General features: G+C 35.4%; 4 protein-coding genes and 1 long non-coding RNA gene across 8 annotated transcripts; 3 read left to right on the top strand and 2 right to left on the bottom strand.

Moving 5' to 3' along the window:
* The first annotated feature begins 2,383 nt into the window (after positions 1–2,383).
* Positions 2,384–6,565, top strand: LOC111794427 (interactor of constitutive active ROPs 3-like). 2 transcript variants are annotated; one of them, XM_023676439.1, is made up of 4 exons: positions 2,384–2,560; positions 3,071–3,162; positions 4,462–4,627; positions 4,959–6,565. In XM_023676439.1, the coding sequence occupies exons 2-4, from the start codon at positions 3,143–3,145 to the stop codon at positions 6,453–6,455; spliced, it is 1,683 nt and encodes a 560-aa protein (XP_023532207.1). In that variant the 5' UTR covers positions 2,384–2,560; positions 3,071–3,142; the 3' UTR covers positions 6,456–6,565. The 2 variants fall into 2 exon arrangements, with proteins under 2 accessions (XP_023532207.1, XP_023532208.1); XM_023676440.1 differs by lacking the exon at positions 2,384–2,560 and adding an exon at positions 2,594–2,978.
* Positions 6,566–7,062: 497 nt separating this feature from the next.
* On the top strand, positions 7,063–9,956 carry LOC111794483 (tRNA-splicing endonuclease subunit Sen2-1-like). The gene is made up of 2 exons (XM_023676518.1): positions 7,063–7,977; positions 9,759–9,956. The coding sequence occupies exons 1-2, from the start codon at positions 7,261–7,263 to the stop codon at positions 9,765–9,767; spliced, it is 726 nt and encodes a 241-aa protein (XP_023532286.1). The 5' UTR covers positions 7,063–7,260; the 3' UTR covers positions 9,768–9,956.
* A 1,204-nt stretch (positions 9,957–11,160) lies between these two features.
* On the top strand, positions 11,161–15,059 carry LOC111794536. Its single transcript, XR_002815109.1, has 2 exons — positions 11,161–11,405; positions 14,639–15,059. It is a non-coding gene; the product is annotated as an uncharacterized LOC111794536 (long non-coding RNA).
* LOC111794488 (dof zinc finger protein DOF3.2-like) lies at positions 12,768–14,218 on the bottom strand. Of its 3 annotated transcripts, XM_023676527.1 has the most exons (3): positions 13,704–14,218; positions 13,440–13,618; positions 12,768–13,361 (listed from the first exon to the last, which is right to left on the bottom strand). In XM_023676527.1, the coding sequence occupies exons 1-3, from the start codon at positions 13,725–13,727 to the stop codon at positions 12,950–12,952; spliced, it is 615 nt and encodes a 204-aa protein (XP_023532295.1). In that variant the 5' UTR covers positions 13,728–14,218; the 3' UTR covers positions 12,768–12,949. The 3 variants fall into 3 exon arrangements, with proteins under 3 accessions (XP_023532295.1, XP_023532292.1, XP_023532294.1); XM_023676524.1 differs by having other exon boundaries at positions 12,768–13,618; positions 13,704–14,216; XM_023676526.1 differs by having other exon boundaries at positions 12,768–13,615; positions 13,700–14,214.
* Positions 15,060–17,642: 2,583 nt separating the features above from the next.
* Positions 17,643–20,009, bottom strand: LOC111794485 (NEDD8-specific protease 1). Its single transcript, XM_023676520.1, has 2 exons — positions 19,817–20,009; positions 17,643–18,600 (listed from the first exon to the last, which is right to left on the bottom strand). Exon 2 carries the CDS (start codon positions 18,577–18,579, stop codon positions 17,863–17,865), a length of 717 nt encoding a protein of 238 aa, XP_023532288.1. The 5' UTR covers positions 18,580–18,600; positions 19,817–20,009; the 3' UTR covers positions 17,643–17,862.
* Positions 20,010–21,066: the final 1,057 nt, after the last annotated feature.

Raw genomic sequence — 21,066 nt, forward strand, 5'->3', positions numbered from 1 at the left:
CAAAATATTAAATTATAGGTTAATTGACGAAAATGTTAGGTAGTGGGTCACCATTCACACTTCACATCGAATTTCTTTTTTAAATTAAAAGAAATAAACATTTACTTTAATAATGATTATATATATATATATATATATATATATATATATATATATATATACCTAACATGAATAAAACAATTCAATTAACTACTTGAGTTATGAATGGAATTCTTTTACTTTTCCTGTTAATTTAAAAATATTATTGACAATTTAATTTTGTTTACCATAGGTTAAAAGCTTATTTAAATTATTAATTAAATTAACATAAATATCTAAGATAACTTTGTATTAATTAATTAAATAGTGAGATAAATCACTTTCTTTGAATAACTAATTATTTCATATCCTTCAATTACCTCAAATAATTCTAATTTTTTTAAACGAAGCCACGTGGGCGTTATAGCGTCAACCATTAATATAATTTCTAATAATTTGTTATGGTGGTTGATATTCCTATGATTTGAAAAATATTGCATGAAGATTTCAGTATTATAAGGGTAAAATGGACTTTTGACGTGACTGTAGTTATAAACGACTCGTGAATTATATCAATAGATATAACGTATTGTAAAATGAGTTCAAAATTTAACGTTATAAACGACTCGGTATATAAGAGTTCAAAATTTACACATTGTAAAATGATCATAGATATTGACAGCCAAAATGAACATAATCTTAGTGGCCCCAAACCAAATTTCATGGTGGTTTGTGGGGACTACTACTCACAAACCAGGTGGTTTCACTTTAGTTATTATTATTTTTTTTTCTTCGCAAATTTTTATGAAAATAAAATACATATCAATAAATTTTGAATTATAATTCAACTTTATTAATATAACCTATTGAAGGAACATCGAGATCCCTGAAGATCCATTCGGAAAAAATGAAGGAGGAAACCAGAAGAGGTTTCTCCATATGAGTTAAATGACCCGGGAACATAAATTCTAATCTTTATCCTTGCCCCCGACCCATCTCGTTTTATGTGTAAATATAAATATATCTATATATTGAAAACCGAAAGTATTGATTATAAAAATCATTGGAAATGATTTTTTTAAAAAATTATATAAAAATTGAGAAAAAAATCCACATGAAAAATCTCGACCAGGTGTCCTACAAAAAGTAAAATAGAAAATTTCGTGGGAAAGCATAATAATTTCGATCCCCACAAGGTAGACTTATCCTTAACTTTTTCATAAATATTTTAAAATTAAATAATTTAAAATAATTTTTATATAATTTAGGTTCAGAAAAAAATAAATAAATATAGGTTTTATTAGCAAAAGGAAAATAAAATGGCACCTCAATTACTAAGCTATTTATTTATAAAACCCAATAAAATATCCATAAATTTAAAATAAAAATAAAAATAAAAATAAAAATAAAAAACCAGAATATATTTTAATATTGAATGTAGTCTAGTTGGGGAGCAGTTTTCCGTCTTGAATAAAAACCTCACACGTGCGAACCCAATTAATTTTTAAATATCTGTAAATTTGGTGGCCATGCTTGGATAACAAAATAAATAAATATTTTTATTTATTTATTTATTTTTAGGTTGTGACGAAAGGGATTGAACAACAACCATTGACTTTACAGTGCATTTTTCAAAAAATAATTTGTCCAATAAATAATTTAAAATCGGATGATTTTACAGCTGTCCCGTGCTCCCAATTTGTACTGTTTTGGGACAGACACGTAGCTGCCTACGTAGTACCCAAATAAACAATTTATTAACGTTTTCCTTTTCTAAATTATTCTTAATTATTTTTTATTTTATTTTTAAATAATACATTAAACCAATATTATGCAATTTAAATATGTTCGCCCACATTTTGAATAAACCAATATTATCTTTAATCAATTACATAATTATTTCTAATTTACTTCATTTTACTAATTTAAATACTTAAACCTCATTTTAGCAAAAAAAATAACGTTAAGCTAAAAAAAAATATTTTTTTAACTACAAATTTAGTTATAAAATATCTGTTGGAAGAGGGACAATACATGTTTGGTAAGAGTGTGAAAACTTCTCCATAACAGACATGTTTTATAATCGAGGGTGACAGTGATATCTAACGAACCAAAAAAGATGATAATATTTACTAGTAGTGGGCTTGAGCTAACCAATAGTTTTAGAGTCAGACATCTGTGTGCCAGTACTGAATGTGAGGACCCCAATATTGAAACAGATTAACTTGTCACACATTTTAAAACTGTGAAGCTAATGGTACAGTGCGAACCAACAAAGAGCTACGGGTGCGAACCAAAGAGCTACGGGTGGTCCAGTTTGATTAGTATGCCTTGGCCAATGTTTCCTCAAACCTTTTAAATGGCTCACTTCATATAAATACTATTAAACCGTATCTCTGCTCTGCCTCGGACTTCGAGAGCTTGAAACTTGCAGGCTTTTGTTCCTTTCAACGCTTTAATTACATCCAAAATCGCTTCCATTTCGTCGTTCATCACCTTCTTCATCTACAAAAATGGCTGCTTGAGCTCACATTTCCACCAGGTTTGCCCTTTTCTTCTGTTCTTTAAACCTAATTTATACCCTTTTCATGTTTCTGCAGCTCGGTATGAACTGTTTAATGCCACATTCCTCTTGATTCTGAACCTACTTTTTAGGGTTTTTAAATTCTAGGGCTTACAGATTGTTCTTCATTTGGTGAATAATGGACAAAACAAGAAGTTTAGGGCAGTTTTTTTTGTTTGTTTTCTTTCTCATCCGTTTCAAAAACTCTTCTTTTCATGTGGGGTTTTCAAATTTCAAACCCTCTTAGCATTTAATTATTCTTGCCCTTTGCCTCTGGGAAGTTACTAAAAGGCACCTCTTAGGCTTGGATTTACCCCTTTTTTCTCATCTGGGGGAAGGGTTATTTGTGGAACTTTACACTCTTGTAGGCCCTTGAAACCATTATAGAGGGGCTGAGGTGTGGTTTCTTTTGGTTGTGATATCTAAGTTTGTTTCTCCATGAACGAGCTTTGACCCTCTTGTTTCCTCTATGAACTTGATCTGTTGCAGAGTTGCTTGGCTTGTGGGTGAGGGAACTGTTGTTCAAATCCGTTTTTTTGGTGTTTTTTCAGAAGGGAAGTGATGCAGACTTCTAAATCCAGGTGATTTTTAGTGCTTTTTTTATATGTTGTTTGGTCATTTTCTGGAAATGGGTGTTGCTGTTTGAAGTTGAATGTGTATTTGATTCATGAATGGGACAAAGGGATGCTGTTTGTGGTTCAGTTGTTCTTCATTATTAGTCTCATTGTGCTCGTCGAACAACAAGTGAAGTCGATATCATTTCTCGATGTTTTTATGTGTAATCTACGTTCGATGAGCGATGGAGATATGCTTTTGCTCTGCTGGACATGGCTTGTCCTGATGATGATCCAGCATCTTTGCTTCTTTTTGAACGAGTGCCTATGACTTCCACCAATCTGTCAAATGGATCTATGTGAGATTCCACGTTGGTTGGAGAGGGGAACGAAACATTTCTTATAAGGGTGTGGAAACCTCTCCCTACGTGTCTTAAAACCCTGAGGGAAGCCCAAAGAGGACAATGTCTACTAGCGGTGGACTTAGACTGTTATAAATGGTATCAGAGCCAGACACCAGACGGTGTTCCAACGAGGATGCTGGGCCTCCAAGGGGGTGGATTGTGAGATTCCACATCGGTTGGAGAGGGGAACGAAGTATTCCTTATAAGGGTGTGAAAACCTCTCTAAAAGACGTGTTTTAAAACCTTGAGTGGAAGCCCAGAAGGGAAAGTCCAAAGAGGACAATATTTGGACTGTTACAAATGGTATTAGCGCTAGGCACCAGGCGGTGTGCCAACGAGGATATTGGGCCCTCGAGTGAGTGGATTGTGAGATCTCACATCGGTTGGAAAGGGGAACGGAGCATTCCTTATAAGGTTGTGGAAACCTCTCCTTAAGAGATGCGTTTTAAAATCTTGAGGGGAAGCTCAGGAGGGAAAACCCAAAGAGGACAATATCTGCTAGCGGTGGGTTTGAGCTGTTACAAATGGTATCAGAGCTAGGCATTGAGCGGAGTGCCCGCGAGGACGCTGAGCACCCAAGGGGTGGATTGTGAGATCCCACATTGGTTAGAGAGGGGAACAAAACATTCTTTTAAGGGGTGGAAACCTCCCTAATATACACGTTTTAAAATCTTGAGAGGAAGCTCAGAAGGAAAAGCCCAAAGAGGATAATATTTGCTAACGGTGGGCTTGTGCTGTTACAAATGGTATCAGAGCTATGCACGGGGCGGTATGCCAACGAGGATACTAACCCACCTTATTTATGAGTCTATGAACACCATTTCTTAACAAACTTATCAGCTAATTGCTAATTGCCATGGTCTTTAAAAGTCTCATGTGATAAGCAAAACTAGTGCTAATGATTGATGTATTTTGATTCCAGAAGTTCATTGGAGGCACCCAAGAAGGTCTCTTTAAAAGCTGCTCGTCAGGTTAAACCAGCAGCATTGAAGTGCGACTCGTCGTCTTCGTCCAATCAAACGGGAAAGATATTGAAAGAAAGGAGCCCGAAGGTCGTTGGCAGGTCGCCCAGGACTCCACTATCAGAGGTACACTATTTAATGCAAGTGGGTTATTACAAATGCTAGTGGTGGGCTTGGGCTATTACAAATAGTATCAGAGCCAGTCACCGAACGGTGTTCCAACGAGGGCGTTGGGCCCCTAGGTAGGGTGGATTGTGAGATCCCACATTGGTTGGAGACGGGAACGAAGCATTCCTTACAAGGGTGTGGAAACCTCTCCCTAGTAAACGGGTTTTAAAAACCTTGAGGGGAAGCCCGAAAGGAAAAACTCAAAGAGGACAATATCTGCTAACGGTGGGTTTGGGCTGTTACATAATCCGAGTTCGAGTCTCAAATCTTTGTTCTCTTTCTTGTTCAGAAGAAGTGCCAAAACAGAATATCCGAGTTGGAGTCTCAGATTTCCATCCTTCAGAAGGATCTTAAAAAGGCCAAGGAGCAGCTACATTCGTCTAAGTCACGGAAAGACCGAGCCCGAGTAGATACGGAGGTGTCCAGCACAACATCAATTGTCAAGGAGCATCAGCCATCATCTTCCGAACAAGGTCATACTAACGAGCTTCAGAACGTGGCACGAGAAGACGATCAATCGCTGCACTCTGCACCTGAGGTCACTGAGAAGTCGGAATCCGTGGACTCCGTTGCCTTAGCAATGGCGAACGTTACGCAGCAGCTTAAACTCAAACTTCTCGTAGTCGATAAATCCAAAGCTTTTCAGACAAAACATGTCGAATCAGTGAACGAGAAGCACGGTAAATTGAAACAAGTACTGTCGGAAACCATCTCGATTATGGCAACCATGAAAAGCCAACTGCAAGATTGTGAAGTATCAGAAACTCAAGTTCAAGCACTCATACATGAAGCTACAGCTCAATTGGATATTGCAAAAGAAATGGCTGAGTTGCTCGGTTCTGATTCGACAAAAGCCTTCGAAGATTGGAACTCGGTTACTTTAGAGCTGGACGAGTCCCGGGAACACGTAAGCTTACTGGAGACGCTTGTTCGTAAGCTAGAACCTGCCCTTGCAAATTTTTGCTCGTTGCAGTCGGAGGTTGAGCTACAAGCTGCCGAGGCAGAATACCGGGGTAGACGAGATCTTCGTACCCTTGAACCAAAACCCGCCGTGGTGAAGCCTGATACAAATCTAAGGGAGGTTGAACTCAAGAAGGAATTAGAGAAATCGAGAGTTGAAATAGACGAGTTCAAGGCGAAGTTACGCGACAGGGAAACCGAGTTAAGGAGCATCACGGAAGAGAATTTGGAGTTGAGTTGTAAGCTCGAGAAGAGCCTATCGAGCCACCGAGTATACGGACTAGAGAAAGAGCTGGATGACTTGAAGAACTGCATTGCAGATTTAAAGACCAATCTGTTAGACAAAGAGACAGAGTTTCAGAGTATATCAGAAGAGAATGAAATGCTGATATCTGAAATCAGTAAAAGGGACACGATCGAGACCAAAGTGAAGGACGAAACAACGACCGAACTCGTTACGTTCACGACCATAGAGAAGCTCGGGATTACAGCGGAAGATGCCGATCGAAGCACGGGCAGCAGGAAATCTGTAGGGGTGGCTGAACTCGAGGCAGCACAAGCAGCCAATGCAGAAATGGAGATGGAGCTGAGAAGGGTGAAGGTGCAGTCGGAGCAATGGAGGAAGGCGGCGGAGGCGGCTGCAGCGATGATTGGAAGCAACGGAGAGCTCGTGGGCAGAGCGGGATCGATGGACAGCAGCTACAACGCCATTACTGGTAAGATCGGGGCGCTGTACTCGGAGGATTCGGATGACGATCTAGTGAAAAAGAAAAATGTGAATGTACTAAAAAAGATAGGGGTGCTTTGGAAGAAACCGCAGAAATAGAAATGGGATTTTGTAGGAGTTTTCTTCATTTTGTAGAGAGCTTTCTTCCAAATTTGAGGATTCAGAATGCTATGAATAACTCATATGGTGATAGTTCTTTGTTCGTTTAAGTCGAGCCCAAGCCCACCGCTACCAAATGTTGTTTTTTTTGGACTTTCCCTCTCGGGCTTACTCTCAAAGTTTTAAAACGCGTCTATTAGGGAGAAGTTTCCATACCTTTATAAAAAATGTCCAACGTCCTAGTTGGCACACCGTCCAATCTAGTTATTGTCCATTGATCTTGCTCTGCCCATGTGTTCTCTGTTGCTTCCAATTATGGCCGCAATCATCTCGCCCTAATAGGACAATATTTGCTAGTGGTGGTGAACTTGAGTGGTTGCAAATGGTATCAGAGCCCGACATCAGGTAGTATGCCAGCGAGGATGTTGGCCCCTAAGCACTATCCCACGTTGGTTGGAGAGGGAACAAAACATTCTGGATGTTGGCCCCTAAGCACTATCCCACGTTGGTTGGAGAGGGAACAAAACATTCTTTAAAAAAATTATGATAAACTTAAAAGTTTATATAAATAGATATTATTTCAATTAAGAAGAACAAAAATGGTTACTCCATTGTTCATTTCTTGCTCCGCTAATCTTCTTCCTTCTCTAGGTCTTAGGTGTTCTTTCAATCTTCATCGATCTCTCTTATCTCTTCTAAACGGATAAAATCGAACGAAATCAGTTCTTGTTATTTGACATTCGAAGGCATAGATTCAATCTTAAACCCTCGATTTCGCCGTTTCAACTCTCTCAGGGCGGCGTAAATGGGGCCGAGATGGAAAGGGAAGGGTTCAGAAGCCAAAGCTCTAGCAGATCCCATGTCGAAGATTGTACTTCAGCTCCAGTCTTCTCTAACACAATCTGACGCTCAAGGATTACTATCTAGTTGTAGTGTACTTTATCAAGCGGATGAAGAACAAGCCGAACTTCTTAATCGCGCTTGTTTCGGTCGACCAATTGTTTCCGCCGAGAAGGATAAGCAATGGTTTCAATTCGGCATGGAGGAGGCTTTTTACTTGTCTTATCATTTGAATTGCCTTAAAATTGTCGATGGACAGGATTGTGAAAAGAATTTCGATGAACTCTGGCATTATATGAAGTCGCAAAAGGCTACATTCCCTGAGTTTTACAAGGCTTATCAAAATCTTCGGATGAAGAATTGGGTTGTGAGACCTGGATCTCAATACGGAGTTGATTTTGTTGCTTACCGTCACCATCCGGCTCTCGTCCACTCTGAATTTGCTGTGCTTGTGTTGTCCGAAGGAGAAGGAAGTAATGAAAATGGGAGATTGAGAGTTTGGTCTGATTTTCTTTGCACAATTCGGCTTTGTGGAAGCGTTGCAAAAACTCTGCTAGTTCTTACTGTCAATAGCAACGGAAACCGTTCTGTTTCTCCTTCGTGTTTGGACAGTTACTCCATTGAAGAGCGCACAGTTACGAGATGGAGTCCAGAACAGTGCCGCGAAAATCCTGCAACGAAGGTATAATGTACGCTGTTTATTTGTTATTTGGATAATTTCTAGTTGTTCTTCACGTACAACGAACATGGACTAGCTAGGGGTATAATCACAATCATGTTCTTCCTATTAATTTCAACTCGAAATTGCTCAAATACACGTCTCTTTCAGGAATTACTACAATTACACTACTAAACACTGTTGAATGATAGGAGTTTGAAAGCTGAATTATTGTTTAACTCAAGTTTAAGCTGATTAGGTGGAGTATATGTAATCTTTTGTTTATATTCTTATCATTTGAATAAGTATCTAGCTGGGTTGTGAGTTTTCGATCCATACTTTCCTCCACGAAAATTCATCTTATTGATCTTTAGCTTTTCCTTAATGTACTAATGGGAATGTCAGAAACAAATAATTGAATGATTAAGACAATGTTGCTTGCCAGCGACATGTTCTTCCAGCTCTTCTTGGTCCTTCTATGCAAGAATTGTAGACATAATAGAGTTAGTTCTCTTGAAAATTGCTCCACCAGTTCAAATGTCTCATTATACATGTCGAGGATTGTTGGGAGGGTTTCTTATGCTCAAAGTAGACAATATTATACCATTGTGGTGGTTCGCGTTTCCTACATGGTATGAGAGCCATGCCCATAACTTAGCCATGTTAATAAAATCCTCAAATGTCGAATAAAGAATTGCAAGCCTCGAAGGTGTCGTTAAGAGTGACTAAAGTGTTGAACAAAGAGTGTACTTTGTTCGAGAGCTCCAAAGGAGTCGAGCCTCGATGAAGGGGAGATTGTTCGAGGGCTACATAGACCTTATGGGAGGCTCTATGGTGTACTTTGTTCAAGGGAAAGATTGTTGAGGATTGTTGGGAGGGAGTCTCACATTGGCTAATTTGGAGAATGAGGCCTTTTGGGGAAGCCCAAAGCAAAGCCATGAGAGCTTATGCTCAAAGTAGCCAATATCATACTATTGTGGAAAGTCGTGACTCCTAATAATATAGGCTTAGTGATAAGATAAGGAATCAACTACAAGGGGAATAAGATTTGGATTACCTTGTTGATCGAATATCTCTAGGCAAGAACATTGTTTGAGATTCGAATCACTCCACAAGCAAGATTGATCATGTCGAGCTTGAATGATTCTACATGCAATCTAAACTACATAGAATTGCAAAGAAACTTAGCCATTGGCTAAAGAAAAGCACAAATGCTTCTTTCTATATTTTCCAAGTCTACCTTACAAATACAACATACATGGCTTTATATAGCCTCAAAATGAAACTATTAAAGGCATTCCAAAAGTTGTAACATTCATACTTAATGGCCATAATTAGCCATTATGTAATTGTAACCTAAAGTAAATAAAAACTCTTAAACTACATTAATGAAATACAATAACTCTAAATTGTAATCCACCCAAAATTTATCACATGAAACTTCATTCTTCTTCATTGTGACATGAATTGAAATACTTTTGATGATTTCAACAATATTTTCTTCAAATCTTCATTGAAATATATTGTATGATTGATGTCTCTTGGTTCATATCACTTAGCCTCTCTCTCGAATCAATTGCAGCAAGCATTTACTTCTTGCAACAAAGTTTGACTTGCAAGTATGATAGTTCTCTTTTGCATATGAGCTTATATTGAACGTAATTGCATGACTAGAAATGTATTGCCTAGAAAGTTAGACGTAATTAAAGATACATAGTTCTGTAAGTATCATATAATTGGATGAAAAAAGGAACATCCCACTTTCTGAAATAGGCGTCTGACATTTGCTAATGCTTTATATGCAGTCAATGTAGATGAAGAATTGTGTGTGGAAACGGAAGCCGTAAATGTTGAGAAAGAAGGTATATGGTGCGAGGTAGGAGGAACACCGAGAAGGAACTACTGAGAAACGATGTTGTCTGTTTCAATGGAGGCTATTCCAGCTATGTTAGTGTAATAGCACAATCCTACTGCTAACCGATATTGTCCGCTTTGGCTCGTTACATATCGTCGTCAGCCTCACGGTTTTATAACGCGTCTACTAGGGAGAGGTTTTCACACTCTTATTAGAAAACGTGTCTACTAGGGAGAGGTTTTCACACCCTCATTAGAAATATTTCGTTTCCCTCTCTAACTGATGTGAGATCTCATAATCCACTCCCTTGGGGGGCTAGCGTCCTCCGCCTAGTGTCTAGTCCTAGTACCATTTGTAACAGCCAAAACCCACCGCTAGCAGATATTGTCGTCTTTTGGCTTTGTCTTCTAGGCTTTCTCTCAAAATTTTAAAACGCGTCTATTAGTGAAATGTTTCTATACCCTTATAAGGAATGTTTCGTTTCTTCTTCAATTAACGTGAGATCTCACAGTTATATTGCCATGGAAGACCGTACGAAGGACAAGGAACTACTTCCATGTGAAGGAGAAGAAGAAGGCTAGGATGATCATCTCCATTGTTACATCTGTCTGGAAGTTATAGTTGTGTAATGGATTGAGGATTAGATGGAAGAGTGCAGAAACAGCGAAGAAAAGCACATCTGGATCTTATCTTTTTGCTGATTTGAATAGTAGAAAGAAAAAAGAGTAGTTTAGTGGGTCATAGCCAAAATAGAAGCTACTCGACAAAATGATAAGGGCTAATCTTAGGTTGTTGTAGTAGAGATGACAAATGTATTGAAGTCCGAGCTTGTGATCATTTTTGTGTGTGATAATGGTGGATTTACACCATAATAGCATATGGTATGTTTAGGGTGAAAAAAATGAAAGATATATCCATATAATTAGGTGAACTGATGGTGGATTTGAGACAAAACATGATTATGGTAAGAATGTATAAACTCTCAAATCCAACATGTTTCTGTTTTTGACTGATTGATTACCCATTTTCCAACGATGATTATTCAACCATTTTTTTGAATAACAAGTTTGGTGGCCAAACCCTACTCATTGAGGATTTAGCAAGTGGACTATTTTAGAGTTATTTTCCATTGTTGTTTAGTGGTCCCCAATATTTACACAACTTGTCGTTCATTGTTACGGTTTAAATACATTACCAGTAGATATTGTCTAGTCTGTATTTGTCATCTCTATATTACGTAAAATTATAAATTTGGTTATTATAATTAATATATATATATTATAAGGACCCACTACAATTTAAGATTGTAATTAAAAGAGAGGTGCGAAACCCGATATCTGGTAGCGGGCCCTTCCATTTGTTTTATCGGATACCAACATCCAAAACTCTGCCATCTTATTAGCGCTAATACTGGGCTCGATAGAGACTCGGAGGATCCTTTCTCGGTTCAATCTGAATTAGTAAAAAAGCTTCAATCCTCAGCCCGCTCGGAACTTGGAAGATTCCGTAATTTTGTCTTTCAGCAGATACAGCAGCAGTAGCAGCAGTAGCAGCAGCCCCTCTCCCATGGCTATGTCGCTGTCCCCCCAAGATTTCTGTAAGTCATTGTTATTGCTTACAATGTGTTTGACAAAATGCCCCATTGAAAATCACATACAATATCATGCACGCGTAATTTTCAAACTGAATCTGTTGACTATTTTGAATTTTCTCACGCCTAAATCTTATCCCTTAGGGGAAAAATCTACCCCAAATTCGGTGCTTATTCTTACTGAAATTGTAACCCCATTGGATAGAGAAGGGACCCGAATTAACCCCCTTCCCCATGTGAATTATTATAAAATTATTGTGCCCCCTCTGTTTTGGATTTTAATATTGGGGGGGCTGGATTTGGGAATATAGAGATCAACTAGCTGCAATCATGGCGGAATATCTTGAAAACAGCACTTGTTTAAATTTGCTAAGCTCTGTTGTAGCCACCCGTTCAGTACTTACTTGGTGTTCAGACTATTACCCACCCTATGAAATGTCATCTTCAATTTGGATACAGTTTCAAGGCGTTTGAATTAGTGCCATTTTTCTCTTCTTTTTAGCTTAATTTCTGTTGGGTTCTACCTTTAAGGCTTGAGGAGTTCTGTTGATTCTGCTTAGATTGTAGTGTTGGAAGGTGTTGTTATGCCCTTGATGAGAGCTTATCAATGAGATGGTTGTAAATTGAAGTTTTTAGTTACTAGTTCGAGTAAGCTGTATAATTTGAGAAACTTAGGATAGCTTGAAATAAATGTGTTACATTTTAGAATTGTACCAAACACTCCCTAAGCTTTCATAATTTTTTTTAAAGAAATGCTTATGGCAAGGGTGGTTAAGGATCGACTAGTTAAGGGGATGATCATGAGTTTATAAGTAAGGAACACATCTTCATTGGTAAGAAACCTTTTGAGAAAACCAAAAGCAAAGTCACGGGAGCTTATGTTCAAAGTGGATAATATCATACTATTGTGGAGATTTCGTGATTCCTGGTATCAGAGTCATGCCCTTAATTTAGTCATTTCAATAAAATCCTCAATTGTCAAACAAAAAAGTTGTGAGCCTCGAAGATGTAATGAAAAAGTTATTCAAGTATCAAACAAATAGTGTACTTTATTCAAGAGCTCCAGAGATAGGAGTCAAGACTCAATTAAAAAAAGACTATTTGAGGGCTCCATAAGCCATAGGGGAAGCTCTATGGTATACTCTGTGTTTGAGAGTAGGATTGTTGAGGATTGTTTTGGCTAATTAAAGGGATAATTATGGGTTTATAAGTAAGGAACACATCTTCATTGTGGGTTTATGTTCAAAGTGGACAATATCATACTATTGTGTAGGTTCGTGATTCCTAACAAGGAATCGGTTCCATTTCTTCTTTTAAACAATGTTACTAACCCATGAGCCGTGTGAAACTGTATTAGTTGGAAAAGGATTAGAAAAGAAATTTCCTTGACTTATCAGGTAATGAACAGATAAACAAGTGAAAAGAGAGCTTATCCAAGTTTGAATTTGCTTTCTGTAACCAGAACACTGATAGCTAGATCAAAGGTTTGGTATGATGAAAATATTACAGGGAATTCGCACACTACCACAAAACAAACCCACTCCTAGACCTTACATTAGAGGACTGTTGAGAAGCCCATGCCAAGACGAAGCAATTCCATTTCCATTGAAACTCCAGCTTTCTCTTCCAGAATCAAGATCACCCATGTAATTTCCATCCCCATTGTTGAACTGCCATGGAAATCCCCAAGAAACCATATTTTGATCTCCACTGGGTAGCAACTCTTGCTTCATTGCTGTAGCAGTCTCTGTAGACGCATGTTCAACCTCCCCAGAGCTTCCATTACCAAATCCACTGTACATATTATGATAGTTGTTGTGGGTATCAAAAAGACCCATACTTCCATTTGATTGATTTAGAAGCTTAGCATAGCTAGAATTGGCAGCCTGATCATATGATCTCTTTGAAGATGGAGATGGAGAGGAAGAAGATGAAGTAGAAGGTGAAGGTCTTTTGTTCTTCCTGCAAGAGCCACCCACAGGAACATTTCTTAGAGTTCCCCCTTTAGTCCAATACCTTCTACAGGACTTGCAAAAGTACCTTGGCTGGGAGAGACTGTAGTTATTGTAGTAGCAGAACTTGGTGTTGGTAGAATCACATCTTGGGCATCTCAGGACTTGCTCTGGCTGTGGCCTCATTGCCTTTCTGTTTTCTTGCTGCACTTTTGGACATGAAATCATGCCCACCATGTCCTCCAGTGGTTGGGCTTCAGCTTCCTGAAGTAAAATTAAACAAACAAATCAAGAGTTGAAATTAATGGATATCTTGAGAACTTGAACAAAAACCATTCTAATCCTTACCTGTTGGCCGCTTGAATGATCCATTCATAAAACCAGCGAATGGATGAAGGTTGGAAGACTGAGTTCTGTATTTGCTATAGAGAGAGAGAGAGAAAGAGGTTTGTTGAGAAAGGGGTAACGCAGGGAGATAAATAGATGGGTGGAAGCTAGGGAACACTCGGTCGAGAGTGTCAAACGGGTCCTACATTGGCTACTTTAGAGAATGATCATAGATTTATAGAATACATATTCATTGGAATGAGACTTTTAGGAAAGTTCAAAGCAAAGCGACGAGAGATTATGTTCAAAGTGTACAATATCATATTATTGTAGTTCGTGGTTCGCAACACGGACAGTCTCAGGAAAGAGGAAAGAGGAATAGAGAGAGGGAGAGAGAGATCCGTAAGTTAAGAATAACTCTCTCCTTATCTTTGTACTGTATGTACATGGCAAGGCAAGGCAGCTAACCTGATCTCATCAGTCTCGATGTCATCTGGTCTGCAAACGGTCTCAAACGGTTCTGCCGTGGAATTGTCTTTTTCGCAAGTAGAATATTAAATCTTAATTAGGTAACCATTATGATTTAAATTCATATGTTTATACTATTATTATTAATATATATATATACACATATATAAATAATTATTTTTTTAGAATATTAAATTTTTACGTTTCCCTGCTGTGCTAGTAATAAAAATATCAGTATTGTTATTTTTATTTTTAGGAGGGTGTCCTACCTTAGCTAATTTAGAGCATGATCATGAATTTATAAAAGGGCACTATCTATGAAGCCTTTCTGGGAAATCAAAAGTAATATCATGAGAGTTTATGCTCAAAGTGGACAATATCATACAATTATAGAGATTCGTGATTTCTAAAATGATATTAGAGTCAAACCCTTAACTTAGTCATGTCAATAGAATTCTCAAATGTCTAACGAAGAAGTTGTGAATCTCGAAGGTGTAGTAGAAAAGTGACTCACGTGTCGAACAAATGGTGTACTTTGTTCGATGGATCCAGAGAAAGGAGTCGAGTTTCAATTAAGGAGAGGTTGTTTGAGGGCTCCGTAGACTTTAAGGGAGGCTCTATGATATAGTTTATTCGATGGGAGGATTGTTGGGAAGGAGTTCCACATCGACTAATTAAGAGGATGATTATGGATTTGTAAGTAAGGAATGTATCTCCGTTTATAGTGATATGAGGTCTTTTAAAAAAAATGAAAAGCAAAGCGGTGAGATATTAGTTTTATAATTATATGTAAGGATTATTAAACAGACAGACGCTTTCAATTATGAAATTGGTCCCACCCTTTACACTATGTTGTCTTTGATTTTCAATATTAAAGAAATAAATAAATAAATAAAGTCATTGGTTTGGTTTTTGTCGTGTCTTTAGTGAGATTGTGATTTGAATATGATACAAATTTGATGCTTATCATGGAATTCATGTTTGTTTCTTTCAAATATTCCAAATAACCTTAGTCTAAAGCTCGTTTCACGATACAACTTATCCAAATCTACCACTCGTTGTGCGTTGTGCGACACCATTTTTATGAACATTACACCATTGAATGATGAATTCATATCTCCTTTGTTCGGTAAAAATAGCATTATGATTCTTTTATTACATTACAGATGAATGAAAAATCCTTGTCTCCTAGGTTCGGGTTGACACTATGTTGGTGAGCCTTACTTTCCTTTCACATTACCCTATGTTATATTCATATCTCTCCAATATAGTTCAATTGAGTTTAGTAGTTGTGTAGAAAGAGATTCTAAACTTTTACATCAAGAGACTGCTTAAGAATAGAATAATTGTGTTTGGTGCTACATGGAAATGACAACAAAATTTCATATGAATAAATAAATTGTTCGTTTATTGCCATCAAAATTTAATGAATAAAATTTGTATTTTTTTTCTCCTCTTACGTTTCATTATAAAGGTAGTTTAAGCTCAATCCATCTCGGAAAATACATTTGGACCCTTATCCTTTCTAAATTTCCTTACTATGAAAAGTCAGTTTGGAATTACAATCAATAGGTGAAGTACCCAAGTGATTTTGAGAATTTACACGTGTATTAATTTCTCTCGTTCGTAACTAAATGGGCTTTCAATTAACTTATCAACTACAAGAGCCAAATCAAATGAGATCAACTCCATATATCTTAATTGTGTTATCTCCTTTTTCGAACCAAAATAAAATTCTTGATCAACTATCCTCTCATAATGTTATAAGAATCGGGGCGAACATAGATTTGAAACAATAATTTAGGTAAATAATTGGAGAAATTAGTGTGATCGTGACATGATTGGTGATGGTAGGTGTGGAAAAATGATAGAAAGGAGAGTGTTTGGAGGGTGTAATGTGGAAGTGGAACCATTCTTTTTATGCTCAAAACAAAAAAGATAAACCTAAAATGTTAGGGTTTCATAGGCCTAATCATGAGATAATTAAGTGGGACACACTTTCAATATTAATTAATCAACTTAAATTCATTCTTTTGGGCTTCATTTAACATATGCTATAAATAAATAATTCAAATATTAAAAAAATGTATAGAGTTTTTAGTTCTATGAATATGGCTTTTTATTTTTTTCAAAAGAGGGAAAATATCAAATCATTCTCTAATATCAATATTTATATTTGTTCATATTTTAGGTAAATTGTTTGAAAAATATTCTTCAACTAAGATTTAGTGGCCTCAAAATTCTGATTAATTCCGAAAAAAATTAAATTATCGATTTATTTGAATTTAAATAAATTTTATACATAAATTTACTATAATTTTATGTACCAAATTTTAATTCAATTCTTTAAAAAATTAATAATAAATATTTTAAATTTATTAAAAACAGAATTTATTCAAACAATCCAGACAAACACAAAATTTTATAATTAGATAGAGTTAACGGTTATTTCTGTTGAAAAAATTTACCCATAGAGTTAACGGTTATTTCTGTTAATATTTCAATCAAACCTATTTTTTTTTTTTTAAATTCTAAATAGTAGGTCAATTTTTTTTTATAAATAGAATGGATAGAGATAATTGTAGCATATTATCATTTTAAGTATCTCCACCCCAATTTTTTGTAAAAATAAAAAATATTTACATAATAATAACAAGAGGTTGATATAACAATAAACATGATTAACACGTAAGTTAAGACAAACAAAATTGGTTTTGAAAAACGGTAAGCAAAACAATTGGATAAAAACAAATTGTATTTTAATTTTTATAAATAAATTTATATTGAATTGGATAAAATTTAATTCCAAATAAATAGATATTTAAAAATATAGTGAGTAAAATAATAATTTCAACGTCTAGACAAAGCATTCAATACAATCATTGAAGCTGGATCCGAAGCAAACTTATCTTCTCATAATATTTTATTTTATTTTTTTAAAAGAAAAAGAAAAAAAAAAAGGAAAATAATATGATGAGCGACAAGAAGTAAATGGAGTTGTGGGCCAAGGAGAAGAAGTGGGCCCATGGGCCTGGACGATTACTCATTGTAGTGGTTGGTTGGTCAAAGAAAATAAACACTCACACCCACACATTATTTTCTATAAAAAGTATAATTTTAAAAAAATGTGGTAAACAAAAAAGGGAAAGTATCCATTCAAAAACATAAATCTTCGCATTTTTATTTATTTTTTTTCAAAATATTTATCTAATTTTCTAGTTATTTGACTCAAATATTTAATATTTGAATAAATATTATTCACGTTGATCTCCTAGATCATTGTAGATTTTGATTGAACATTTTTCTTGATTAATAAAAGGGAATTGGCTCTAATCAAATCTATGGTTCAAGTAGTAATCGAGTAATGCACTTTGCGCAAACACGTTTCAAACAAAATTGTCGTGTCGAGTTGCACACCTAGGTGGGTGCACCTCTAATGATGGTCTTCTACCATCGCATCATTGTTCGAAAGGGTCAAATTCAGGTTTGAAAGTGATTTTGAAAATGTTTAAATCACTCTCACCCTAATCAAAATCATTACAAAACATGTTTGAAAGGAAACTTCTATCAAATTCACCCCAAAAATGGGGTTTAGCTGAATTTTCGACGCATTTCAAAATTGAGTCAATGAGGGGAGCAAACATTGTGCATTGGCTACACAACTGCAGCCCTAAAGGGGGAATGAATGAACCATATGGAAAATTAACAACGGCGAGTTATTTAGAAGCCGGTTGGTATTCCTTAAGAGCCATGAAACTTCGTATTAGCCCTAAGATTTCACTACGCATATCAGCAACCAAAGATGGGGTAACCTCCTTCGCCACTGCAGAAAACCACAAAAAACCATCTCCACAACCAACCTCTTTCCTCTCCTGCTCATACCACCTGCATATACTTCTTGATATGGCTGTAACATACAAACCACAATCATGTCCATTTACTTGCTGAGGAGATTCACTGCATTCCACATAACTGGGTTCGGATGTCGAATTCGTACCACCCATGAATCTAGCCACAGCTCTGTAGAGTCGCTTGGCGGAGGAATTATTCACCCCTTTGCAGCTATCATGATGAACAAATACGTTTGCTTCTCTGTAAAATACAAGAACACTCCAGTGGTTTCCACCTTCAGCTTTACTAACATCATTGTTGTCATTGACTGGGAAGATTACCAGATTCCTGTTGAGTAGATTGAGTGGTTGTAAGAAATCCTTGAGACCGTCGGTGTCGGGGCAGTTCATTATCCAGAAAGCAATTGAAGGTGGAGATAGAAGGATGTCCTCGGAAGGATGGCATGTGCATAGATAGCTAAAATAGAACTCGATGATTCGATCATTCAGATAACATGGACCATTAAGGATGTCCAAGTCTGATTTTCTGAGTACAACATCATTGTAGCTTAAGATCTTCTCATCTCCTTCAGACTTGCTCATTTCAGACCAGGTAATCAATCCCTATGAACAAGGGGAAAGAGAACATTAATACCAATTTTATACAACCTTTTTCTTGGAAAGGATTCTTCACAATTGAGTAATGAACTTATGTGAAATAAAATAGGATAAAGATCCACCAGAAAAGTTCCACATAATTATGCCATGCTGACCTTCCTTGAGTTAAACCAATTTATAAACAATCTTTTTCTTGGAAAGGTTTCCTCACAATTGAGTAATGAACTTATGTGAAACAAAATAGGATAAAGATCCACCAGAAACGTTCCAAATAATATGCCATGCTGACCTTCCTTCAGTTAGTTATGCTTTGTTCATCGGTCAATATCTGCCAAGTTCTTGACATCTTTCATGAAAGCTCTCAGTAATTGTATTTACATTCACCAGAAAAAATAAGGTTCAGGCCTAAGGGGTGGAAGTTGATGGATTTCCCTCTTTGAATGCCTTCAACTCTTTTGGGTATCATATGAAAGAGCCTATAATCAATCTCTCCAAGAACTCAGAGAAGAAATCTTTCTTTACTCAAAATCAAGATAGCTTCTAATATTCTAATTCAAAAGCCTAAACCCTCCATTTGTAGGATTTGTCAACTAAAAGATTATAATATTTCAACCAATACCACTTGAGCCAACTCCTTTTCAACAATTGCAAGGGTGAGAAATTCAACTATCTATGTCTAAGACTTGGATATTTGAGACAGTACGAAGAGCTCGATCCACTATGCTATGGTGGCAAATCAAACCTACTAAATTAGTCATAACATTAAAGAGAATTCATAATAATTAAAAGATTAAAAAATAACTGCTGTCCTTTGAACCGGATGGAAAGTGTAGTAAGTAACGGATTAATAGTCGAGAATTTTTCAGTTACTCCCTCCCTCTGTAATTTTCTTGTCTTCAGTTTTACTTGAATTCTTTAAACTCGATCAACCACCAAGCATAAACAATCGAGTTCAAAATAGTATCTAAGTTGGATTAGGGATCTTGGACACACATAATTGCTGCGACAATATCAGCCCAAACTGATTGATTTTACCAGGATTAATAAAATCTCGGAACCTTCTCAACAATCAAGAAATTGAAGATGCCAATAGAAATGATCCAACATCGCCACATAAATAATATACAAATTTTATGTTCTTCTGGAGAAATTGAAAATAAAGAACAACTGGATTGAATAAGAAGTAGATTAAAATCTTGCAAAGATAAGGAACAAAACTTACTGAGAGAACAACGAAGATTTCTGAATCAGAAACCGATCTGGAAATTTTGTTCTTGTTCCAGTGAAGAAGTTCCGACGGGAATTGCAGTGCAGGAGATTTCAGTGAAGTTTAGCGTTAGAAATTTCAGTTTTTATAGTACGTCCACTCCCAAAGCTCCGAAGAAAAATGGGGGAAAAACCGCGCGCTTACAAAACTCATTGGATAATAATTCATTTGAGAAAATATATATGATAATTAGATTTTAAGTATTGTTTAAAACCTAGTTTTTTTAAAAAAAAATTAAAATTATTAAATATATCGAAAATAAAAGAAATTTATCTAATAACTAATACGTTATTTGGTAAATTAATTAATTTTTAAATAGTTTGGATTTAATTTGTTTCAGACATATTTTTTAACTTTAAAAATTTTATTAATACTTTTTAAAATTTAAAACAATAATAAAAAAATATTCTTACACTTAATATTAAATTTAAACAGTAATATTCTTAATATATATATATATATATTTCACTCAATATTTGATGAAAATTGTTTATCTACACTTTATAGATCATCTCTCAACTTTTTAATTTTTTTTCAACTTTTTAATTTTTTTTAAAAGTTAAGTATTAATTTTTCTTTTGAAAGTTCGTGAGAATATTTGAGACGTTGTACTAATAGTTTTGTCCGTCGTTGTATTTTTAAGTTTTTTAACCTATTTAAATGTGTTTTTGAAATTTTTATTTAAGGGTATTTATTATTAATAAAAAATTTGAAAATTTAAGACTATTTATGAAACAATTTTTTTTTAAGTTAAAAAAAATATTTTTGAAAGCCTTTTAATAGTAGAATATTTTTTAAATAAATATTAACCGTTTCTATCTAAAACTAACCGTAAAGTTTTAAAGTATTTATATTAATTTAGTGGATTTATTTTTGTTCTTAACTCCATATTTTTTAAATCATATATTTCGGTATAATTTGAAAATATATTTTTTAATTTTTATCGTCAACTAAATATTAGCTTAAATCAACCCCTTTCAAGTTTATACACATATATAAAATTATAAAAATTCAATATTAATATTTGTAGATACTACTTTCTAATTTTTTTTTAAATTTAAGTTAAAATTAAAAAATTAAAAAAAAAATGTAGTTTCTTTTAAACGATTTTTTATTTTTGCAATTTGGTTGAGATTTCGAATAATGACTAAAATAAAAATAATAGTAAATAAATTACAAAAAAAAAAAAAAAAAAAATAAATCAG

Source organism: Cucurbita pepo, chromosome LG05 (assembly GCF_002806865.2).
Source record: "Cucurbita pepo subsp. pepo cultivar mu-cu-16 chromosome LG05, ASM280686v2, whole genome shotgun sequence".
NCBI lineage: Eukaryota > Viridiplantae > Streptophyta > Magnoliopsida > Cucurbitales > Cucurbitaceae > Cucurbita > Cucurbita pepo.

What these genes read in the sequence shown, in the direction of transcription:
- LOC111794483 (XM_023676518.1), top strand. Translation starts at nt 7,261, where the DNA reads ATGGGGCCGAGATGGAAAGGGAAGGGTTCAGAAGCCAAAGCTCTAGCA.
- LOC111794488 (XM_023676524.1), bottom strand. Translation starts at nt 13,727, where the DNA reads ATGAATGGATCATTCAAGCGGCCA. An exon ending in ATGGATCATTCAAGCGGCCA is followed by an intron (nt 13,619 to 13,703) that starts ACAGGTAAGGAT and finishes TTAATTTTACTT; the next exon opens with CAGGAAGCTGAAGCCCAACC.
- LOC111794427 (XM_023676439.1), top strand. Translation starts at nt 3,143, where the DNA reads ATGCAGACTTCTAAATCCAG. An exon ending in ATGCAGACTTCTAAATCCAG is followed by an intron (nt 3,163 to 4,461) that starts GTGATTTTTAGT and finishes TTTTGATTCCAG; the next exon opens with AAGTTCATTGGAGGCACCCA. An exon ending in CCAGGACTCCACTATCAGAG is followed by an intron (nt 4,628 to 4,958) that starts GTACACTATTTA and finishes TTTCTTGTTCAG; the next exon opens with AAGAAGTGCCAAAACAGAAT.
- LOC111794485 (XM_023676520.1), bottom strand. Translation starts at nt 18,579, where the DNA reads ATGAGCAAGTCTGAAGGAGATGAGAAGATCTTAAGCTACAATGATGTT.